Source organism: Heloderma suspectum, chromosome 4 (assembly GCF_057233095.1).
Source record: "Heloderma suspectum isolate Gila_16-S chromosome 4, 16-S_ref, whole genome shotgun sequence".
NCBI classification, from domain to species: domain Eukaryota; kingdom Metazoa; phylum Chordata; class Lepidosauria; order Squamata; family Helodermatidae; genus Heloderma; species Heloderma suspectum.
The window spans coordinates 259205398-259229946 of NC_139461.1; the positions used below are offsets into that span (position 1 = coordinate 259205398).

Here is a 24549-nt window from a genome sequence, read left to right on the forward strand (position 1 = left end):
TGTCTTCTTTCTGAGTGGGTGGTTAATGAGTTACAAATCCCCCACATCAAAGCCATGCACATGGAGGCCTAAAAGTTGAGAGGCAGCTGCTTCATAAAAAGGTGAGTCACACATAGCTGTGATCACACAGTAAAACACAAACAGATCTGTTATGCAATCAATACTTCTTTAAGAACAGTATCATTCCTCCAGTTTACTGTATTCTGCTGATTACTATTCAGACATTGGGAGCTGTGGTACCCACATTCATTCCAAAATTCAGAAATGTGTATTCACCATTCTGTGAAACTGTTGTGTAGAAGTTCATTTAGAAGCTTTGTGATGTTCACCATGTGGTGATAGACAAATTGTTGCTTTTTTATCTTCCTAGAATGATGTCCAAACAGCCAAGGAGTTTATTAAAATAATTGAACATGCAGAAAATGAATATCAGGTAAGAGCGTTACCCTTTAAAAGAAATATTTGCTTGAAATATATTTAATTTGGAGAAAATCCATTTTATTGTATTCTGTTTGTTGTAAGCTGTGTCCATTATTTTATTACATTTATATTATATTGATTAATTTATTTAATTTATTTAATTTATTTCCCAAATATATCCCACCTTTCTTCCATAATACAACTCAAGGTTGCTTACATAAGGACCACATGCAGTCTGTCACCCAACCTGCTCAGCTTCAGCAAGGTTTCTGTATCCAGGGCCTTCGGATCTCTGCATGCAGAAGAGAAGGTGGATGTACCACAGCAGCATTCAAGGAAACAACAAATAGACTGGGTTTGCACGACATGACAACCCATCGTGGGTCACAAGCCACGATGAGTTGTTGTGTTATCCGAACCCAGCAGAGCAATTCCATTGTGGGTTGTTGAAAAGTGCCACCAAGTCTTTGGTCAAAGAGCAGCCAAAAATGCTGTCACTCCTCTCCTCACGAGCAATCTTGGTTGCTGAAGTCTGCCTAGCAGCAAATTGCGCTACGGCAACCTGAGCCCCCCCCCCTTCCTCGGCAGTCTCCTCCCTCACCCCCTACTGTTTTTTGCTGCTCCGTTTATTTGCAAAGTAGCTTTTTCTTGCCCGTGTGAGCCTGCTGTATGTAATCTGCACAGCGACCTTGAAGGAGCTTGGTATCCTGCCAACTTTAGCTGTGTCCTTGCCCTTACCTTACCCCCCTACTGCAACGTTTCCCAAAGGAGTCACCAAGGGAAAATTCTGATTTTTAAGTGAAGAAGCATAACATATGCTGTCGTTTAACGACTGAACAACAACAACAGTCCATATTATAAAATCCCTTAATACGATGTCAAGTGTAAAGTTACATTGCATTTGTGCAATGGATAGGTACTGATATTAACACCACTTCTTGGCGACCAATTCCCACTGTCCATAGCCAATTTCTCCTAGCCACAGGAGCCCTAATCTAACCTCCCCTGTAACAGCCCTTCCTGTACAGGGGAACTAATTTTCCACCCAGAAACAGTTGGTGCAGGTACTGTAACAGTTGCAGGCCACAAAGTTTGCTTTCTAGGGCCATTTGCTCCCCATACAGCAGTAAGGATCGCGCAGGCAAGTCCTCACCAATGCTCTTCTCACAAGATCCCAGCACAAAAGCATTGCAAGAATTGGCCCTCAAAAAATCTAGGGCCCCAGCAGAGTTGGAGGGAGAGAAATGGTGTGAGAATTCAGGCACATTTCTGGAGTGAGGCTGAACTAGGCACATTCATAGATCTCTGGATAACCCCAGGAGTCCTTGCGGAGCACCAGTCGTGACAATCTGTTCCCCTTGTTTTCAGTTGAGATGTTACTATGGGGCCTTACTTGCACACAGTGCAAAGAGAAGCTGCATAGGCTGAAGAAAAAGTTTAAGGAGATCACAACGAGTGCTCAGGGGTCAAACTGTGTACTGTGCCATTCTTTGACAAGCTTGCTACTATCCTGCTAGGTCGGAGGGACGTGACACCCGGTTATACCACTGGCGGTGAGATTCCATTGAGCCACCCACAAAGAGTTGGGTCCCGGCCCATGAAGAACTGCCAATCTCTGACCCGTGAATCGTCCTCTCCAACTCCAGGCATGTCAAGATGTACTGAGCCCTATAGTGCGTGAACAGTAGGTTCTGGTAGGCCTGGGCTGCATAGGGCATCTTCTGCAAGTATTTCAAGACCCCCAGGTCATGGGCCACCCCCAAAAGTATTCCGATTTGAGCCGTCAAAAGCATTTATTCCTGTTTCTTCAATCTCTCTGCCTATACCTCCCTCTTACTCCCCCCCCCCCCGGTATTCCCAATACTTAACACAATAGTAGTTCGACTTTTTGAGAAGCTGCACCTATTTCTCTATCTGCAGCAGAATGAGTGCCAAACTTGGTCTACGAACCAAGATCTTGCTGGAGCCTGTAGGCTGTGCAGGCTGGAGAGTGTGGTTTTCAGGCTGCAGTAGCCCCTTCCCCCTTTCACTGCCACCCAACTTTTAATACTAATGGTGCTGGCTTTCCCCATCCCCAAGGGACCAAAATAAGAACCTCCATCCAAAGTGCCGATTTCCCATGCCTGTGCCTCCACCCCCCTCTGCTTCTTCTGCTCATCCTTTCTCAGCAGCTGCAATGGCATGAGAAGTGGCTGCTTCCATGACTATCCTGTACTTTGAAGGGAGTTATGGCAGAAGGAGCACTTAGTTCTGCTGCAATTGACACTGCCCGAAAAGCCCTGATTACCGCGATGACCTGCACAAAGTCCTCAAGTGCCATTGCACAACATCTGCACCAGATACCCTAATGGCTCCGCTGCACTGTACGCTGCAGGGGGAGGGGAGGGGGTAGAGCGAGGCTACATAAGGAGCCTTTTGCAGTCTGGTGCAACAAGGTTCAGTGGTCTGTGGCGGCTGCAAGTGTCTGACTTCATAGAATGAGACTGCAAATCCAAAGTCGCTGCTGCCGTGATGGAAGAGCTCATTGATGTGTCGTCTGTTGGTGGTCACTCCCGTACACCGAAGCTGTATGGAAATAAATTCTGGACAAGGATGCTTGGGATGATGCCAGATTTCATGGCACCTTCTGCATATCCTGGACCACTTGAAATCGTAGCCATGGAAATTAGGCCTCTAATCCATCATTCAGACACAGTAATGGGGAAATCCGTATCAGTGAAAAAGAGGTTGGGGCTGACCTTGTACAAACAACATTGGGGACCACCCCCTCGCCACTACCTTCAGAGTAGGGAAGTCTACAGCATGTGAAATCTTCAGAGAGACAGTGCACATTCTGAACGAGCTCTACCTCACTGATGACATAAAGATTGAAGATGAAAGCAAGAACATGTGGGGTTTCTGTGAACTGGGGTTTCCTCAGGCGGTGGGGGCCCTGGATTCTTTTCATGTGTGCATTTCAGCTCCTCCTGGGAGGGGCAAGGAGTTCTCCAACTGTAAATGCTTTTACAGCATGGTACTCCAGGTGCTTGTGGGCTCTAATGGGAGATTTATGGATGTTTACGCAGGGGTTTCAGGGAGAAGCCAGGACACAGCTATCTTCTGGAACTCACCTTTGGCAGACAAGCTAGCCACGGAGAGATTTTTCACCAGCTCCTCTGCTACGGTAAACAGCTTCCCAGTGCTCCCCCTCATTCTTGAAGACCAGGCCTTTGCAGTTCAGCTGTGTCTTACGGCACTGTACCAGGCTTTGAGGGAGGCCAAACAGGAAAACATTTAACTGTTAAATTTACCACAGCCATGCAAGACTGCCTGGGGAGCGTGCTTTTGACTGCTTAAAGGCACTGTGGTGCTCCCTTGACACGCATCTGGATGTGGAGGAAAACCTCTTGCCAGAAGTAATCGTCGCTTGCTGCATTCTGCACAACATCTGTGAGTCAACGTGCTCCTTCAGGACAACCCTAAGCTACCAGGCCCAGGGGCTGAAAACGACACTGTTGCCATGGATGGGCAGGCAAATGAGCCCACACTGCTTCCCTTGAATCCAGCCTCCGAATCAGCAACTCGGAAGGAAGCTATAAATATCTGTTCAGCTATCTCTGAGTGGACCTGGACCCATTACCTGTGTGTGTACCCTTACTAAGAAGGACTCACAACTGCAGAAGTGCCTTTCCTGCCAGCCTATGGAATACTTGCTAGAATTGCTAAAATAAAGTGAAATAGTGTACCTCCCTTCCCTATGAGCATCCGTTGAAGCATAGCAACCTCCCCATCCCTCAGAACCTTCTGTTCTATCATTGCAGCCCACCCCACAAACCAGTAGCCCAGTTCCTTGCATTTCCCATTTAGAACTAATAACCCACCACATCAGCACCCCTAATACAAGTGATGCCTAATAGTGCCTTCCAAGTGAAGACTAGTTATGTAGCCGTTTTTACAGTGAGAACAGAAACCGCCACCAACTGTTCTTTCTCAATGAAGATCTTCCTTGTAGTTGCAACACATTTGGGTTTTCTTGGGGGGGGGGGGGGGAATTGGCTGGTACAGTTGCAGGGGTAGAGTAGCCAGTAAGGAAGGAGGGAGACTTCAGCAGAACAACTGCTCAGGAACTCGGGACATGGGGTGGCACTGTGTGGGGCAGAGAGGGTAACCAAAAGCAGCTTCCCTGACAGGCAGGGTGGGCAGCAGCACTGACACGGATAATAAAAAACACAAAAGGCATGAAAAGGTTTACAGTTTGTATTAGAAATATAGGCAGGCACGGGGCGCGGGAGGGATGGGAAATCTTTCCGACTGGACCTGGCAAAGACAACACTCGCCCCAAACACGTAGTGGACCAATAGTAAACTGGCTGCTGATGAAGCGAGGGAGCAAGAGATTATGGGATGCGGTTTATGCTACAAAGGCGCTTGGGATAAGTGCCAGAGCCTGCTGGGGGACTGATGGGGAAGGAGGGGGGAAACAAGCCATGGCAAGCCCGTTCGTCTGTGGGGCGCACTATGGGTTGTTCTGTGAACAACCCACACTGGCTAGCTTACTCGCAGGGTGGCTTAGCATCTCGTGCAAACTTGCCCATAGAATTGCGAGAATTGCTCTGGTTCAACTCTAGTACAGAGTAGGATATTGGAGCCCCATCGAGATCAGTATGTGGCAGTCCTACCTGCAGGTCTTTGGCCAAACAAGATGTGCTGAGAACAAGGAGGGAGGCAATTTAAGGCACAGTATAGCTTCCCAACTATCAGCCAAACACTTTTTTCCTGAAGCCAGTAGCATAAGTGAGGCAGGTGGGGAGAACAATTCCTGAGAGAAACAGCATCAGGGAGCTAAGCCATGGAAACTGAAGAGTTGAGCTCCCCTCAACTGTATGCTTCTTTTCATCTTAAAATCTAAACATTTTAAATTGATTCTTTTGAATGGGGTCCCAATGCTTCTTCCATTTCTGCACTGTGTACTGACATCCCACCCAAAAGAATGCATAGAGGGGATGTAGAAAGACCAGACTTCTACCATGCTTTAACCAACTTGGCTGAGTGTACGAAGGATAGTTAAAACATGTTAAGGGGTAACCAATATACATAAAGTTAATGTGTTTCTACCATCTAAAATCTAACCTCTAGGTCTCTTAATTGTTTACAGACAGCAATCAGTGAAAACTATCAGACAATGTCAGACACCACATTCAAAGCCTTACGCCGGCAACTGCCCGTCACCCGTACCAAGATTGACTGGAACAAAATCCTCAGCTACAAGATTGGCAAAGAAATGCAGAATGCCTAAGGCTAGCAGAGGTACTGTAGGAAATGTTAGCATGCAAAGAAAACAAAGCAGATGTGGTCCTATGCCAAGTAGTTGGGTTATCTGAGATGTTGGCATTTGTCTAGGGCTTTCAGAGTTAACAGGTTTTCTAGCCTTATGGAAGACTGTCAAACACATAGCACTGTCTTGTTTTGTGTGTCCCTGCCATATACACTTCCTATGTAAAAGGCATTTCCTAGTAGGCTTTCTTCATTTGGCCACTTTGGGATCAGCGCTATCTCTCCTTGTATCGGTTGGAAAACCTCTTAGCTGGGAAAGTCCTTCTAGAAATGCAGGCTGGTAATACTCGGGATACTGTTCCAGTATTCTTGCCAGCACTCCAGGTATTATATTCAGTTTAATAGGACTGCTGGCAGCTTTATGGTGTTGTACCACACCAGAAACAATTTGTCCTAATCTGCCCCCACAGTTGCCAATCACCACCTAGCAATATCTCCTAGGCTTCGCTTTTCATGTTTGCACGGTGTTTACAAGACTCCTCCCAGAAATCCCAAGAAGGCCAGATCCTCTGGAAAAGTGAATTTTTGGGCGGGTTGTTTTTGTTTTTTTAAATCCAAAGACTTGAGCCACATTTTCTTCAAGTGAACTATTTTTCTCTTTTCCTGGAAGTACGGTTACGATAGAAATCTGCGTTTTTACAGGATGGGTCCTCCATTTTTCTTTTTTAAATACTTGTCTGATTGCTGCCGCAACATTGTTTAGATGGAGAAGATATTACAAAAACGAAAAGCTGTAAATGTTTAATGAACATCAGGTTTATTGTGCTTTAATGCTTTGTGGCAAGTTGATGGCATTTGTATCAGATATGTATGAATGGACACGTCTAAGTGGTCAATAAAAGATTTGCACCAAAGCATATTCTGGTGTTGCCAATTTCTTTTGACACACTTGGAGAACACTGTTTCATTGGCCATGCTCACACGCAGCAATAAGCCAGAATTCCTGGCTTATTAAACCTCAGTATACCAATTTTTTCCTACTTTGTTCCTCCTGCTTGCATGAGCGGATAACCAAAATAGGTATGGATGGCTTAGAGTTACATCTAAACCCGGTATTATGGTTTATTTTGCCCAAACAAGCCAGAATTCATAAGCCAACAATAAACCTTGGTTTAAAACTGGTTTATGATCCTGGCTTGTATGAGCACAAGAAACCATAATCCTGAGGGCAGATGCAACATTAAGCCATCCATGCCTGTTTGGATCACCAAGTCCCACGAACAGGAAGAACAAAGCAGGAGTAGATGGGCTGTATGCAGCAGCGTGCAGCTTTTTTACATTGTGGTTTAATGTGATTCTTGATGTAGCATAATGTGTGAATTATTTGAACAATTAGCTGTTCAAAATTTTTATCAATAAGGATTTTGGAAATGTTAGGAACAAGTTCCTAACATGAAAATTTGCTAAATTGCCAAAGTCCATCTAGTCCAGAATACTAATTCTATTAGTGCTAACCAGTGATCCCATTTTTGTTCACAACATCTGATAACAAGAGGTATGCTACTTCTGAATAAGGAGTTTGTTTGGTTAACAGCAATTGATATCAGAAATATTAAAGGGGCAAAAGTTAACCAGTATGAAGTAAAAATTATGCTCTGTGTCGCCACTGATGTTTCCACTTTTCAAGATCCAATACCAAACTTGATGATGAAAGCAATTATCTAGCAGTGTCTCTTAATATAAAATTTAAGGAAGTCAGAGATATTATCTTTTAATATGTGTAATCAACAAAACAGACTCCAAGTGCATGCAAAGAGGAATATGTTAGAAATACATCCAGCAAAAGATACTACAAATTTGTCAGATATTTTTATGACTGTGTTAGAAAAAGCAACAGGATATGATTTGATGGTCCAAGTTACCAATTTTGTTGCTAGGATGGGTGGTACTCACAAAAATGGACATGCTCCTGATATTAATATTTCTATAAATATAATATTTATCTCACTGCCCATCAAGTTATCACAGAAAGTTTTGAATAAATTTCAGTGGGACATTATCAAATACATATAGAACTACAGAATTCTGAGAATTAAAATGTGGATTTCATAGAAAGAAACATCCAGAAACAGAATATCAAAACCAATGTTATATATTTTTATCATGTATCAGTGTTGGTAGCACTAGTTCAATGGTTTTCCATATCTAGAGATATACCACCCTGGATGGTGAAAGAGGTAGAGATGGATATACCTTTAGCAGATTGGATATGGACAGATCTTAGGAACAAAAACAAGTCCAGTCAGGGGTCCATAACCTTTTTAGGCCTATGGGCATGTTTGAGCTTTTGAGACAGTGTCATGGGCACTGTCACAAAATAGCTGTCATGGGGATGTGCCCATTCACAAAATGGCTGCCATGTGTGTTTTATGATTGATCATACCCACCACATCACAGAAGACAAACTCTTTTCCAGCCAACTTGCCCTGCCCACTGCTACCACTTCTCTCTCTCTCTCTCTCTTTCTCTCTCTCTCTCAGGAGAAGGCACAGACCAAGAGAAGAAAATAAAAAGATTCCAGGGAGAAAAGAATCAGAGAGACAGAGGAAACAGATGCAGAGAGAGAAAAACACACAGGCACAGAGTGCTTCTTTTCTTTCTCCCAGTTGCTTTGCTTCACACTTCCTCCACCCCACCTGGTTGGGTTGTTCTGCTCTTTTTCACACAGCAATAAGCCAGAATTCCTGGCTTATTAAACCTCAGTATACCAATATACCAAGTATACCTCAGTATACCAATCAGTATACTCAGTATACCAAGTATACCAATACCAAACACACACACACACACCTTTTTCTTTCTCTTTGTCTCTTTTTAAAAAAACATTTTTAAAAGCTGCTTTCCCTCTTTCTTTCTTGGTCACTCCACTTTCTGCTGCACTACAGAGGTGCCAATCTCAGCATGGAAAAGTACATATAATTGAGAGAATAGAATCTCTTTCACCCCTATGTACTGTTCCAGTCTGAGATCAGTAGCTCAGGTGCTGATCTCAACTTTGAAAATTACATAGAGCTGAGAGAAGAATTGAAAGAATGCTTCTCACTCTTTTCTTACTTCCTCTCTGAGCTCAATGTACTTTTGAAGACTGAGATCACTTCCTTCCCATTTCTGAAGGGAGGGAGAGCCTCAGGGGGCAGGGGGAGCGCAGAGCCTTTGTGGTTGCTGGGGTAAGCTTTCATAGGTGCCAGTGTGCCTGCAAATACTGCTTCGGGGACCCCAGGATTTAGAGCGCTTCAACAATTGGGGATAAATATCAGTCAATATTAGCTCCAGATATCTCTCCTCTAGCACAGTAATAAATGGAACTGGGTTTGAGAGAGCAAGGTGGAGATTTTAGTAATTGGATAAGAGGTGGTATTACTAGATTCACCAACTTCATGTCTCAAGGTTTAATTATTTCATATGCCTGATTTCTACAAAAATACCCAAGTGTTCAACTGCCATTTTATCAGTATCTGCAAATTGGAAGCCACATCCAAAATGTTACAAGAGGAATAAACTAGACTGTTGATAGCCTTTGAAAAACTTGTCATTCTAAGAATTACTGTTGAAGATATACAAAATATTACTGAAAATAAATGAGTGATTCTGAAAATTAAATTGGGAAAGGAAATTAAATATCAGAATAAGATTGGAATGAGAAGCAGAATGAGGAGCAGATTGGAAATAGATATTTAACATGCCAGGACGTTTTGGTGGATGTGGCCTTGAGAGAATATGGATCTCCAACTCCCCCTCCTCCAAACTTGGAAGGGGTTTTCTGAGCCATCCTACGGTCCCTGGGACACTTGTCCTGGGACCGTAGGATGCTCTCTAAGCAGACTAAAATACCATGTGGTATTCTTTTTCTAGATGTTGAAAAAACATTTGATCACATAGAGTGGGAATATATATCTAATTTTTGTGAACCGCCCACCTAATTGGGCAGTATGTAAACGTAATAAATAAATATAAATATATCAAGTTTTCAGTAAGTTTGGATTGGAGGTAATTTTTCCTCCTGGATTAAAATGATATATACAAATCCAACAGTCTCTATATGCGTAAATGGAGTTAGGTCCAATGAATTTCAGTTGCAGAAAGGTACTCATCAAGGTTGTCCACTGTCCCCTCTGCTCCACCTTTAGTGGAATTTATTAAGGCAGGAGAAGAGTGGGAGGGGGTAAAATTCAGGCAAGAGGGGTGTAAATTTAATCAACAGATGACATGGCGTTGGTCTTACAAAAACCAACTGAGTCATTCAGGAAAATGCTAGACCTATTAGAACATTTCCGGGTTTAAAGTTAATATAAATATGTCAGAATGGATGGGTTTTGATTTGGAAAAAATGGAAAATACCTTATTACTAGAACATTCTTAATTCCATGGAGAGACTCTCCAGTTAAATATCTGAGAGTATGGATAACCCCAGATTTGGAAGATCTTGTCCCTTAATCATAGTACATTATGGGAAGAAGTCCATAGAGATTTTGAAAGTTGGAAAGATCTGCAAATATCCTGGGCTGGTTATATACTGTATCTATTATTAAAGTGAATGTGCTACCTTGATGACACTTCCTATCTTTGAATATTCCATTACAAGTTAATTCATTGTTTATTACTAACTGGCAAAAATTAATGCTAAATTTCTTGTGGGCAGGAAAAAAAGCTAGAGTAACTGCCAGGGTACTGTATAATTTAGGGAGTATAGCATTCCCCTGTATTAGATGGTATTATACAACATCCATGTCAACTTTATTAAAATCATGGTTCGTACTTGAATGGGGTGACAAAGATAGAGCAGTATAAATTAACAACCTACATTAAAGACACTCTTTGGTTTTGCAGTAAAAAGGACTTGGATGCAATTAGAGAAAACCCCTATATTAGTAATCTGTTTAAGGTTTGGCAAATGTTTTAAAGTAAACTAAATCCTAGTTTTTGTAATTAACAGCAATGAATTATAATGAACAGATAATAAATAAACTTTTTGGGAAGAAAATGATTTAACTGAGATCAGGAAATTGTTCAGAAATGGGCTAGTCAAGAGTTACGGGGAAAATAATGAACAAACAGGGCAAAACCATATCCCACTTTACCAGTACTTATAAGTAAGACACACAGTTGTAAATTTAATGGTTTCTTGAGGGACTGTTCTGAATTTGAAATGGTAATTATAGGTATCCAGGGGAACATTAAGTCAAATCTATAGAATACCGACTAAACAAGGTGTAAGGAAAAACTCCTATCAGGTCAAATGGGGAAAGGATTTAGAAACAAATATTGACCAGAGAATATGGGAATGGGTTTGGAAGATCAACCCAAAAAGTACACGAACTTCAAGGAAAGTTTTTATAAGCTTATATTTACATGGTACCTGACACCAGCTAGGCTTAATAAAATCTATATACAGGCTGAAGATAAATATTGGAGGTGTGGCTCTATGAGAGCAAACATACTGCATATCTTTTGAACTTGCCCAATGATTATAAGACTTTGGTCCTCAGTACTGAATGAGGTCAGTTTAATTTTGGGATATGTACTCCCTAAAAACCAATTAACAGTTCTTCTGGGATATCTTGAGGGCATAGTTGCTTGTGAGGATATAAAAACAGTGGTTCATCTCTTAGGAGAAGTCCAGACAGCAATCAATTTTAGTTGGAAGGTTAACCCACCTTCAATTAATGATTGGTGTCATATCTCAAGGTCTGGGATATGGCCACTATGGTTAAATTGACTAACATGATAAGAACTAGAGAAGGGAGATTAATAGAGGATCACTGTATAGAAAACTGGAGTCTTTTAATTATTTATTGGAATGAAAAACATCAGAAATCATTAAACCCTTTACTGGGAATGATTTAAAGCAATTTTGGCAAAAATAGTTTGTGTTTAAATTATTAATGCTACTTTTAATTTTTGACTATATTTGTTAAAATGTGATCATTGTGAGCAGTATTTGATGTTATTAGGTATTGGATATTATGATATCACTATGTATTGTGTAAATAACAATAAAATAGTAATTATTTAAAAAGATTGGTTGAATATTGCAGGGGGTATTAGAGATAGAATAGTGTACAAGATTCAATTAAATCCACAAAAATCTTATTGGGAACAATAAAGAAACATATTAGGAGGTATCATATGGTGCTGGTTATCTATGTTATATACTGGAAAAAGAATGGAAATCAGTTCTTTCACCACTTCTTTTCGCCACTGGAGAAGGACAATTTGGAATATTATGTTAATAAGTTTGCTGCTTATCAAAGCCTATGGGGCAGGCAGAAATTGTTCAACAGAGATTTTTCAAAAGAATTGATTTTTATCCAGTTTTGGAATCAGTATAGGCCAAGTAATATTATTTATTTATTACATTTCTATACTGAAGTGCTCTGGGTGGTTCATAACTTAGCACCAACGGACATTCTAACATTTGATGAAACGAATTGTGCTGGTATCCTTAGGACTATGGGTAAAATCCAACAGAAGTGCTACTTAGAGTAGACCCACTGAAATAAATGGTACTTAGGTTAGTTGTGACTAACCGAAATCTACTTTAACTAGGTCTTATGTTAGATTGTTCTTTTTTTAATTTGGCTTAAAGATTTCATTCAAGACTATATATTATACATACATACATATCTTTACAGTGAGTTTTTCACTATGATCTCAATATTTGTTTTTCTAGATCATTAAAATCAAATTTAGGCCTCATCATTCAACACTGTGTGTGAGTGTGTGTGTGTGCATGTATATATAAAAGAGACAGTTGTGGGGGGTTTTGATGAACATTCGCTCATTACATTCAGGTATTCTTCAGAATCATCATAGGATGTTACTATTCTAAATAATTTTAGTAACTGCAAAATTGGCTACCCCAATGTTCACTCTTATTCCAAAACATTTATGCATCAGTTAATAGCACTAGCCCTAATACAGATCCACAAGGGATTCAATGAGCCAGTTTGGATATCATGGCAACAATTCCTGGGTTTGTTAGCTGCACTCGTCCTTTCCACTTTAATTATCCCAGGAACCCCATTCCCAGAAACTCAGAAACTCTGGGTTGTTTATGGGTTAAACAATCTAGAGGTAACCCAACAATTGCACACATTTGTGTTGTTGGGTTAACTTTGGGTTGTTTAATCCATAAGCAACCCAGAGTTTCTGGGTTCTTATATCACTAAACAGCCCAGGAATGGGGTTCCTAGGTTATTAAGTAAAAGCAGAAAGGACAAGTGTGTGGCTTGTGCACTCCATTCGTCCCTGCAATTTCTGGGTTAAACAACCCAGGAATTTGTACCATGACATGCAAGCCAGGGTAATATATACTTCCCACTGTCATGAAAAATATACATGTATTCCTGCTCTCTGCTTCCTGTTTTTATCCAACTAGTACAGAGGTAGGGAATATGTGCCCCTCCAGATGGTGTTGGACTGCAACTCCCATCAATCCCAGCATAACCAATGTTGAAAGATGATGGGAGTTGCAGTCCAACAACTTCTGGAGGGCCATATGTTCCCCATCATTGAGCTAGCAGTACTTAATTGCCTTGTTAGCAGTAATAGAACAAATTGCTTTACGTTATTGTGATGAGGGACTTCATTAAGTTTTCAGAAAAATCAAGCATATAATGTATCCTAATCTAAATATTTGTCAACTATTTCTAAATATTTATCATCTATCACATCTCTTTGACACCGTTCTTAACTATTCTTGAAAACAATAGTTCAGCTGCAGGTCTCCCAGCATCTTCTGATGCAGAGACATCAGCTATTTCCCTATCTTCCTTCAGTTGTTCTTTTTGTCAAATGGCCCTACTGCCTCTGTGGATATGCTTCTGTTGTACTGAAAATAAATATTAGCAATTTTGTAACTCAAATTCTCACTTGACTTGCTTAATTGTACCTTTGCAGATGATTTACCAGTTTGTGCTCTTCAACTCTTCTGAAAGTTGCTTTATAGCTTTATTGATTCTGCTATTTTGCCAGGCTGGTATCCTTTCGTACTTGTTTATACTTTTATCTAGCATGTGGTATTCCTGTTAAACCCTCCTAATTGTCCCTTTCACCTTGTTTCTAACTAATCCTCATTTTGTTTTATAAATTTCAGCCACTGAAATGACACCTTTTGAATGTTCTGGGCAATTTTCTACTTGCATGTTGAATTTATAGTGTTGTGTCATTGTTTCCATGAAGTTTAATAACACAGTTTTCTAAAGTTTGTACAGCTAATACTCTGTCTGTGTAGAGTTTGATTAGCTTTGATTAATTTCCATATGCAGGGAGTTCACTGGTGTCATATGGGGAGCCTAAAGCACAGAGGAAGTGAACCAATAAACCAATTCGCACATCAGGGTGGCATATTATGGTTTAATTAACCCACAATTTGACAGGTTGCGTGCCATGTGTGAGCCGGCTCCATTTTGCATAAGCAACCTCTGATTGGCCTGATCAGAGATTGTTGCATAACATACAAACCCAGACACTTTGGGTTGTATATGGGTAAAACAACCCAAAGTTAACCTAAGAATAAATCAAGATGATTGGAGGTTGCTTACGTAAAGTGGAAGTGACTCATGCAGTACACAACCTGGCAAATCGTGAGTTAATTAATCAACCCACGATTTGCCACCACGACATGTGAACTGGGCCAATACCTTTCTTGAATGAACTGTTGTTGAAAAACCTGGCCTTTCAAGTTTAGCAATTACAGAATTTTTATTCAAGCATAACTGGTGGAAGTAAAACTAAAATAAGGTGCTGTGACCTGTCAGCTGGGTAAAATGGAGTGAAACAATAGCTTAGAAAGGTCTGACAGGAACTGTTTTGGTCTTGCTTAACAGAGCTTCCTCCTTTTTCATAGTACGTCTAGCCTCTCCTGCAAAGTACTATCAATGAATCCATTAGCACTCTTGACTACATTCCTTCCTGATTACTGAAGAGAGATATTGTTCCCATAAATTAGGCTTTTTACATTTCTAATGTGAGGGGTTACATGGAGCAACTGCCTGTTTTCAAGTCTTGCAAGCTTTCAGACTTTCCAAGATTATTTTTCAGGCCTGAATACTCTGACAGTCTGGTGGGGGCTTGTCATATCTTATTTGAGTTCATGTGGTGGTTAAATGTAATGCATATTTCTAACTCAAGAGTCAGCCAGCGACTCTGGCCCTGCCTTTAATTGGGCTGATGCTATTCTAAGGTTTCCAAGGCTATGGCTAGAATCATTTTTTTTTCATCCTTTTTTCTCTAGTTATTTAAAATGTATATACTTCACCTTTTGACTCAATGTGCCTCCAAGGGAGATCACATAATTTAAACAATTTAAGCAGAAAATACCTTCTAAAAACAAACACAAACCCTTCCAAAAATAAAAAAGCAAATAGTTTCATCCTTGCCAGCAAAGGCTGGAATATGTAGAGCAATGAGTGCTTCTGAAGATGCTAAGAATGCATTTCCTTTACCACAGTAATCACATCCACTTCTCACACATCTGGATACAAGGCTACTATGGCAGAAGGGTGACACATCAGCACTTTATGCTTCGTTTAAAACTGTACCATAAAGGAGAAATCTGCATTGTAGTAAGCTTGAATTCATGTGGTTTAATGCTGAACTGACACATACTTGTCTGACATACAGGTTACTCTTGGGCAATTGTGTTGCTTAGGGCAATCTTCCCCAACCTGGTGCCCTCCAGATATTTTGGACTACAACCCCCAGCATTCCTGAATCTTGACCATGCTGACTGGGGCTGACAGGTATTGAAGTCCAGAGCAGTTGAAGGGCGCCGGCTTGGGAAGGGCTAGTTTAGGGTGTTCTGGCCATGAAGAATGTAGTGAGGTAGGTGCCATGGCTCAGTGGTAGAGCCCATGCTTTGCATGCCGAAGGTCCCAGGTTTGATCCCCAGCATCTCCAGGTAGGGCTGGAAAAATTCCTGCCTGAAACCCTAGAGAGCTGCTGCCTGTCACTATCAGCAGTACTGGGCAAGATGGATGTCAGGAATGATTCTGAGCGCGTGGAGATAGTTAGCAGCTCAGATTCAGATTACTCAGATCAGCCAGAACTGGGGGAGGTTTCCTCCTTAGTGAGCTCAGATATGGATAGGCGTTCTTCTCAGGAGCTTGGCTTGCAGATGGCTCTACCTGAAGGCCCTCCCCTTTCCACCCGTGTGAGAACCCAGGTTTCGGAGGAGGAGGAGAGTGCGGGCTGTGACCTGAGGGATGCTAGAGTCCAGCACAGAGCAAAGCAAGAAAAGCGGAGCTCAGACGTTCTACCCGGTTGGCTATGTGTGATAGCTTAAGTGGGGGGTCAAGTGACAGGAAGCCAGATTCCGTCTGAACATCAGGAAAAACTTCCTGACTGTAAGAGCAATACGACAATGGAACCAATTACCTGGGGAGGTGGTGGGCTCTCCCACACTGGAGGCCTTCAAGATGAGGCTGGACAGCCATTTGTCAGGGATGCTCTGACTTGGATTCCTGCATTGAGCAGGGGGTTGGACTCGATGGCCTTGTAGGCCCCTTCCAACCCTACTATTCTATGATTCTGTGATTCTATGATTCTGGCCTGCAAGTTTTTGTTCAAAGTGCCAGCAATGTCTCGGATTCCCACTTGGCTCCTCTGTTGATATTCATAATTATGTGGAGTAGTTTTTCTTCGTGGTCTGACAGTCTCCAGGGATTTGCATTTGTAAGGAACCTGGTAACTAACTAATAAAGTAGCGAGCCTGAAGCCTGGTGCCTCCAAGTGTGTGACTGCCAATGGAGAGAACCAAGGGACCTGATAATGGACCAATGGTCTGACTCTGTATAAGGCAACTTCCTAAGAATATTGTGGTTTTGTTTCCCTAAATGCACAAACCATAGCAGAGGGGGGGAAAGACCGCTTTGGTACATTCGAAGTAGGAATGAGTGTACGCAGGTGGATTTGTGTCTATACTGATAATTTTCTAGTATTGGATGCATTAATTCAGTAGGCCTGATCTGCCATATCTCTTTATCCCAAGCTGATCTTTCACCCTTCTGCACAGTAAGTGCAGGGTTCTGCACATTTTACAAAGGGAAGGATCAATGCTTGTGTACTAAACCCTGCCAGTCCTAAGCTCCAGCTGCAGAAAGAAATGATGGGGAGATTGGTTTGACATAGAAGACTCATACAAACATCTAATAAGCTACAACAGGTCATCGGAAAAGCCCTGATCCCACCAAATAAAAGCTTTCAGGTAGGCCTACTACTTTGGCCTGGGCAGCAAAAGGAGCCTACTTTTGCCACAAACGATTTGGGTTTTAGGCTTGCCCACTTACAGAAATGCAACTCAATATGCTGTGTAGGTTTCAATATTTCAGTAGGAGCACTCCAGGCATGATAACACTATACACAAATGGTTAAGTGACATGGTGCCTACATTTAAATGGGACGGGATTTACAGATATAAAACGTTAGCCATGGCTGCAGTCACAGCTCTTTTGGCTCTCATTCAGAGAAGCCCACTCCCAACTCCATATACAGACGTCCAAGCTCATGCTGCCTATTGTACAGGCACATGCCCAGAAGGACCTCAGACTCTGTGTGCATCCTGAGCAGAAGAAAATTGCAGGAAAATCAGTCTGACCTGTAAGACTCATCCAAACATCTAATAGGCTAGAGATGGTTTTATGGCAAGGCCTGATCCTACCCAATAATGGTGTTCAGGTCAAGTCTACTTATTTGGCTTGAGCATAGCAATTACCTAGCGAGACAAATTCATATATTCTGATGTAGCTCAAGAATACCGCCAGAGGATCTGGTTAGTTGACACCATTCCGGGAAACCTGAATTTACCCAATCTCACCTTTTCATCCTACCAAACACACAATGTGTCAGGGTGGAAACTGAGCCAATAGAACCCCAGAGCAGTTCTGATTCTGAGAAGGAACAGCGTTACGTGGGAGAGGATCGCACTCATCTCTCACAGGCACAGCAGCTGGCAGAGATTCCTCCTGCCAGCATTCCTGAGATAGATAGGGACCCTGGCAGCAAGAGAGTGCAGGATGGAGGCTTGCTGGATGCTCAACGCCGGGAGCGACGACAGCTGGAGGGCGCGGAAAGGAGGCGTAGCACTCGTTAGGCATGCAAGCAACGGTCGTGTCCCGGGGACCCAAGGGAAAGAGGGAGGACCTCTCCCTAGCCCATAAGTTCAAGGTCTTCCCGTGATTCTCCTTCAAACGGGGACCAACTGCCTAACCTGGAGCATAGGCTACTCTGTTGTTCCTTGCTTAGTCGCTGGTGATTAGCATCTGAAAGAGTAATTAAGTTGTAAAAGGATTAAAGCCTTGAAAAGAATCCTTTTGTCTGTGTCTTGAGTTAGCTATTGGAGTAGACTGAAAGAGGCCGCCAGGGCGCTCTGATGTAGCTCAAGAATACCGCAATGGTTTGTCCAGTTAGAATTGGCCAGCTCTTTTATAATTAAATTGTAGAGTCATTACAAAGGTGGGTCCAGTCACTAATTTTCTGATTTGCTGACTAGACCGCTAACATTAAAAATGGAGGGTATTGTACTATAACAGGGATGGGAAGAAAGTAGATCTCTAGCTGTTCTGGACTTCAACTCCCAGGATTCCTGACCATGGGCCATGCTGATTGGGACTTCTGGGAGTTGAAAGTCCAAAAAGATCTGGAGATCTGCCTTCTGTCCACACCTGCACTATTGGACAAAACAGCAGTCAGTCTCTGCTAATGGGCCAGCTTTTACTGAACTCAGATTCCCATAAAAGTGAAAGCTTACTTACACCCCGTCATCTTCCTAACATCAAATCAAGATGCCAAGATGCGCTCTCTCACACAATCCTCTCTGCAATGAACTCAGCCTATGCTCTAAAACCCAAATCCTGCTCAAGCAGGTAACAATGTTAGAATTCTAACACTGCTAACTATGTTAGAATGACTTTACTGATTTTTATTTGGACTGTTGCATTCCCATGTCCCCCTGCCCCCCAAATGAACTCCTTTTTAATATGTTGACATTTGGCTATGTTGTTTTGAAAGGGAACCAATTCCCTAATTTCTTACTAAATCCGTAAGATTTAGTCAAGACTGAACAGTTGCAGAGCTACCGCTTGCGTTTCTGAAGATTTCCACAAGATTTTTTGTTAAGTTCTGAGTGTCCAGGCTTTGGTATAAAAAACATCCTAACACCTCTCCTGTTATAACACACACACACACACCAAGCTGGCTGAATGGAGGGGTCCTTGACAATAGGGTTCAGAAACTCCCCTTCTGGACAGGCTTGGATGTATCAAGAGGTTCAACCTGATTGGTTGCAGCTTCTCAATAATTCTTTTTGGGATGCACCCTTGTAAAGAAGGGGTACACCAGTAGGAAAAGTCATCCCACTTCCCAGATTCCTAACACCTAGTCAACAGTTTCATTGGCTCTTGACATTTCAGCCCCACCAGAACAGTATTTTTAAAATTCCATAATTTATGTTCTTATTTCTCATCCCAGGGGGCTTTCCACACACCCTTTGTTCTTCTTATGTGACACTAGGACTGCCATAGTACTTCTGTAGTCAGAAGTCCTATGGCAGCCTTCCATAGGATTCCCCAATCCTTAACATTCTAAAGGCGCAATCCTATGGCCGCTAGACAGCGGCTAGACAGCCACAGGATTTTTCATTTTCTGGGAACCAACCTCAGAGCCAGCCAGTCCTCTGACGTCAGTTCCCAGAAAACCGCCTCCCTGCCCCCTCATAGGTGGTGCAGTTCATCCCCAGCTCCACACTCGGAAGAGCAGCACGGAGTGGGGAAAGGCATTTCTGGGGGTAGGGAGGGGACAGTGGAAGCACCGTTACAACACCTCTTATGTGCCATCCAGCCTCCTCCACCCCTGCTCTGAGGCACCCTGGCTAGACAGCTGAAATCGGCTGTCTAGCTGCAAATGCAGGGCTGCCAGAGCACAGAGGAGAAAATTCCCTCCACACTCTACCTGTCCTGCATTGGATAGTCAGTCGCCTCTGAATTTGGAGGTTGCCAACTATCCCCATAGGACAACATCTGGGGGGCGGGGGTAGTTTGGTTTCCTGGTTCTGAGGTTGGAGACAGAGCTCTGACTTTGGAGCCAAGAAACCACGTTCCCCTCCCCCTCGTACTGGTGCAGAGAGAACTGCGCCAGCTACTTCTCTGCACTCACAAAATGGAATGTGGAGACGGAGAAAAGGGGGGTATTCCCGGGGGTGGAGCAGAGACGGGCGGCTGTGATACGACATGTCCTATGGCTGCCCCAACCTCCTTTCCTTTTGTTTGAGGTGCCTGCGAGGTGGGCGGAATCGCCTATCTAGCAGAAATGCAAGGTGGCTGGACTGCGAAGGCAAAGATCGCCTCCGCTATCCTACTGCCCTGCATACGATACTCGGCAGCCTCCAAGTTCAGAGGCTGCTGGCACTCCACATAGGATTGCGCCCTAATTCATTAAACAAAACCGTTTTAAAATGCAGCATTAAAACCCCTTTCACCCATTTCAATCCTCTTGCCTCCTTAATATGCCCCTGCATTTCTCAAGGGAACATTTCCCCATAGCTCCTCCCCTAGACCTCACTAACCCAAAGACATCCACAGCACCGAACTGAAGACATCCACAGCAAATAGCAAACAAATACTAAACTCTTGGACTTCAGCAGTCCTTGGTCAAAGAGGTCCTAGTGTACCTCTGTGAATGCTGGGATATGCAATGGGTTATACTCCAACCAGCCCCTTGATGGCCTCTTCAGGAGCTTTATGGTGAAAGCTCCTGCCTGGGTTTGTTCTTTGTTCCCTTCACTTCTTGGCCCTAGCCTTAATCTTTCCCTTTGCCTTACTCTGCTTTTTGTACCTTCCCACCCTACAAAACCCATATGAACTTCTCAGAACCTGGGTCTCACAGCTACATCGCATAGGTTGAGCAGTCCCAGACTGGTAGTCCCTGGTAACATGAAACATACAGTATTGCCCTCTCCCTACTTCCTGCATTTCTAATTTTGTGCTAAAGAACCAAACTGAACTGGCAGCGCAGGAAGTATCCACGTAGCTATACCAATACTCCTGCTCTTACATTTGCAAAAAAATTGCCTGTTTTGGCCTAGTGTATTTTACAACCTTCTAACACTATGCTAGATCAACACTCTCAAATTTGGAGAGATGTCACTGTGGAAGTGGCTGCTCTCAGATGCATGTTACAGAAATATGGCAGGAGTATGTAACTTGTGCAGTCAGATATGCCCAAAGGTGTACATCTGGGAAACAACTTAAATGCTCAGTGCATTGGTTACTGTAGCGCTCTCTCTCTCTCTCTCTCTCTCTATATATATATATATATATACACACACACACACACACACACACACACACACCAGAGGAGATCTGCTAATTCTCCCGCTGCTTAACATCAGAGATGGTCCTAAAAAACAAAAGACAGTTTCATTCAAAAGAATGCAGCTATGTTGGCCCCAAATAATTTATATGTTTAACCCAGATAAGGTGCTTTGTTTAATTGGACCACCTTCTTTTGGTGAAAAATTCAAATAAGCTGAACTTATTGCCAAGGACATCAGAATGCTCATTCCAGGTAAGATATGTAACTTGAAAACTTGTATACTCATTCACCAAAAAATGATGGGGTCCTTGAAAACAAGGTATTTATTCACATGTAACTTCAAAAGAGTAAGGCCTATTTAGTTGCTCAAAGGGAAGCCATGATAGAGCTATTAAAATAGTCTTTCTCCTTTTTTTATTGTTTTCTGTTTTTATATTATTCTGTTTTTCCTTTAGTTCCCACAACCCAAAAAGAACTTTTAATTAATTTGATTATAGCAAAAACTGAAATAGCAAAGCAGTGGAAAACAACTGAGGGCCCTTACTAGATGACTGGTTTGAAGAAGAAAAAATGAAGTACCTTTCACATAGTTAAATTGATCAATTCTGTTTGGTTTAGGGAAAGATAGAAAGGAACTAAGATAAACTAAGGAAGCCAGATTCCAGCTTAACATCAGGAAAAACGTCCTGACTGTTAGAGCAGTATGACAATGGAACCAATTACCTAAGGAGGTCGTGGGCTCTCCCACACTGGAGGCATTCAAGATGAAGTTGGACAGCTATTGGCAAATGCTATTTGGGGCTGCATTAATAGAAGCATAGCTTCCAAATCCCGGGAACTAGTAGTTCCCCTCTACTCAGCACTGGTTAGGCCTCATCTGGAGTACTGTGTCCAGTTCTGGGCACCACACTTTAAGAAGGATGGAGACAAACTGGAGAGGGTCCAGAGGAGGGCAACAAAGGTGATCAGGGGACTGGAAACAAAGCCCTATGAAGAGAGACTGAAAGAACTGGGCATGTTTAGCCTTGAGAAGAGAAGACTGAAGGGAGATATGATAGCGCTCTTCAAGTATTTGAAAGGTTGTCACAGAGAGGAAGGCCAGGATCTCTTCTCGATCATCCCAGAGTGCAGGACATGGAATCATGGGCTCAAGTGACAGGAAGCCAGATTCCAGCTGAACATCAGGAAAAACTTACTGACTGTTAGAGCAATACGACAATGGAACCAATTCCCTAGGGAGGTGGTGGGCTCTCCCACACTGGAGGCGTTCAAGACGAGGCTGGACAGCCATCTGTCAGGGATGCTCTGACTTGGATTCCTGCATTGAGCAGGGGGTTGGATTCGATGGCCTTGTAGGCCCCTTCCAACCCTACTATTCTATGATTCTATGATTCTATGCCCACAGGGAAACTCTGAATGCCCATAGGGAAGTATAGACTTCTACCATAGGGAAACATAGACATTCAGGATTTTGCTGTTGGCAGGTAGAAGCCTATGTTTCCCCATGGGCATTCAGGGTTTTGCTATGGGCACGTAGAATCCTATGTTTCCCTATAGGCATTCATGCTTTCCCTATGGGTAAATACTGTCATTTGTTTTTGTATGTCCCAAAGAATATATTGTTAGCTCCTCAAGAATCTACATTAACGTTAATATTGGTATTATTTACCAACTGGAATTACATCTCTATACCACCTTCATGGGTCACTGCCTTGTTGTGGCAAAGAGGCTTGCGTAACTCAGTGAAGCCATAAGCTATGCCATGCAGGGCCACCCAAGACGGACAGGTCATGGTGGAGAGTTCTGACAAAATGTGGTCCACTGGAGAAGGAAATGGCAACCCACTCCAGTATTCTGGCCAAGAAAACCCCATGGAACGTATCACAAGGCTAAAAGATATGACGCCAGAAGATGAGCCCCTCAGGTCGGAAGGTGTCCAATATACTACTGGGGAAGAGCAGAGGGAATTTCCAAGTAGCGCCAGAAAGAGTGAAGTGGCTGGGCCAAAGCCGAAAGGACACTCAGCTGTGGATGTGTCTGGTGGTGAAAAGAAAGTCCAATGCTGTAAAGAACAATATTATTTAGGAACCTGGAATGTAAGATCAATGAATCGAGGTAAGCTGGAGGTGGTCAAACATGAGATGGCAAGAACGAACATCGACATCTTGGGAATCAGCGAACTAAAATGGACAGGCATGGGCGAATTTAATTCAGGTGACCATTATATCTACTACTGTGGGCAAGAATCCCATAGAAGAAATGGAGTAGCACTCATAGTCAACAAAAGGATGGGAAAAGCAGTTGTTGTTGTTGTTCAGTCGTTCAGTCGTGTCCGACTCTTTGTGACCCCATGGACCATAGCACGCCAGGCCTTCCTGTCCTCCGCTCTCTCCTGGAGTGTGCTCAAGTTCATATTCATTGCATCGGTGATGCTATCTAGCCATCTCATCCTCTGCCGTCCCCTTCTCCTTCTGCCTTCAGTCTTTCCCAGCATCAGGGTCTTTTCCGGAGAGTTTTCTCTTCGCATTAGGTGGCCAAAATATTTCAGCTTCAGCTTCAGTATCTGTCCTTCCAATGAGCACTCAGGGTTGATTTCCTTGAGGATGGACTGATCTGACCTCCTTGCAGTCCAGGGAACTCGTAAGAGTCTTCTCCAGCACCACAGTTCGAAAGCAGCAATTCTTCGGCGCTCAGCCTTCCTTATAGTCCAGCTCTCACAGCCATACATTACTACTGGGAAAACCATAGCTTTGATTAGACGGACCTTTGCAGGCAAGGTGATGTCTCTGCTTCTTACTATGCTGTCTAGGTTTGCCATAGCTTTCCTCCCAAGGAGCAAGCGTCTTTTAATTTCATGGCTACAGTCACCGTCTGCGGTGATCTTGGAGCCCAAGAAAGTAAAATCTGTCACTGCTTCCATTTCTTCCCGTTCTATATGCCAGGAAGTGATAGGGCCAGATGCCATGATCTTAGTTTTCTTAATGTTGAGTTTCAAACCAGCTTTTGCACTCTCCTCTTTCACCCTCAACAAGAGGCTCTTTAGATCCTCTTCGCTTTCTGCCATTAGGGTGGTATCGTCTGCATATCGGAGGTTGTTGATAATTCTCCCAGCAATCTTAATTCCGACCTCTGATTCATCCAACCCGGCATTTCTCATGATGTTCTCTGCATATAAGTTAAATAAGCAGGGTGACAATATGCAGCCTTGTCGTACTCCTTTCCCAATTTTGAACCACTCAGTTGTTCCATGTCTGGTTCTTACTGTTGCTTCTTGACCCTCATACAGGTTTCTCAGGAGACAGGTAAGGTGGTCTGGTACTCCCATCACTTTAAGAATTTGCCACAGTTTGTTGTGATCCACACAATCAAAGGCTTTAGCGTAGTCAATGAAGCAGAAATAGACATTTTTCTGGAATTCTCTTGCTTTCTCCATGATCCAGCGAATGTTGGCGATTTGATCTCTAGATCCTCTGCCTCTTCAAAACCCAGCTTGTACTTCCGGTAGTTC

At 42.9% G+C, this 24549-nt stretch overlaps 1 protein-coding gene across 3 annotated transcripts in view; it reads left to right on the forward strand.

Annotated features, from left to right (window-relative positions):
* Nucleotides 1-24549, forward strand: part of CAPZA1 (capping actin protein of muscle Z-line subunit alpha 1) — a 53887-nt gene that overhangs the window by 19571 nt on the left and 9767 nt on the right. The window contains exons 9-11 of one of the 3 annotated variants that reach the window (XM_084853461.1): nucleotides 371-433; nucleotides 5554-5705; nucleotides 8213-11853. In XM_084853461.1, coding sequence (XP_084709587.1) covers nucleotides 371-433; nucleotides 5554-5694 — 204 coding nt within the window. In that variant the 3' untranslated portion in view covers nucleotides 5695-5705; nucleotides 8213-11853. Of the gene's footprint in view, nucleotides 1-370; nucleotides 434-5553; nucleotides 6591-8212; nucleotides 11854-24549 lie in introns of those variants that run through there. The other 2 variants (XM_084853463.1, XM_084853460.1) reach the window with 2 other exon arrangements.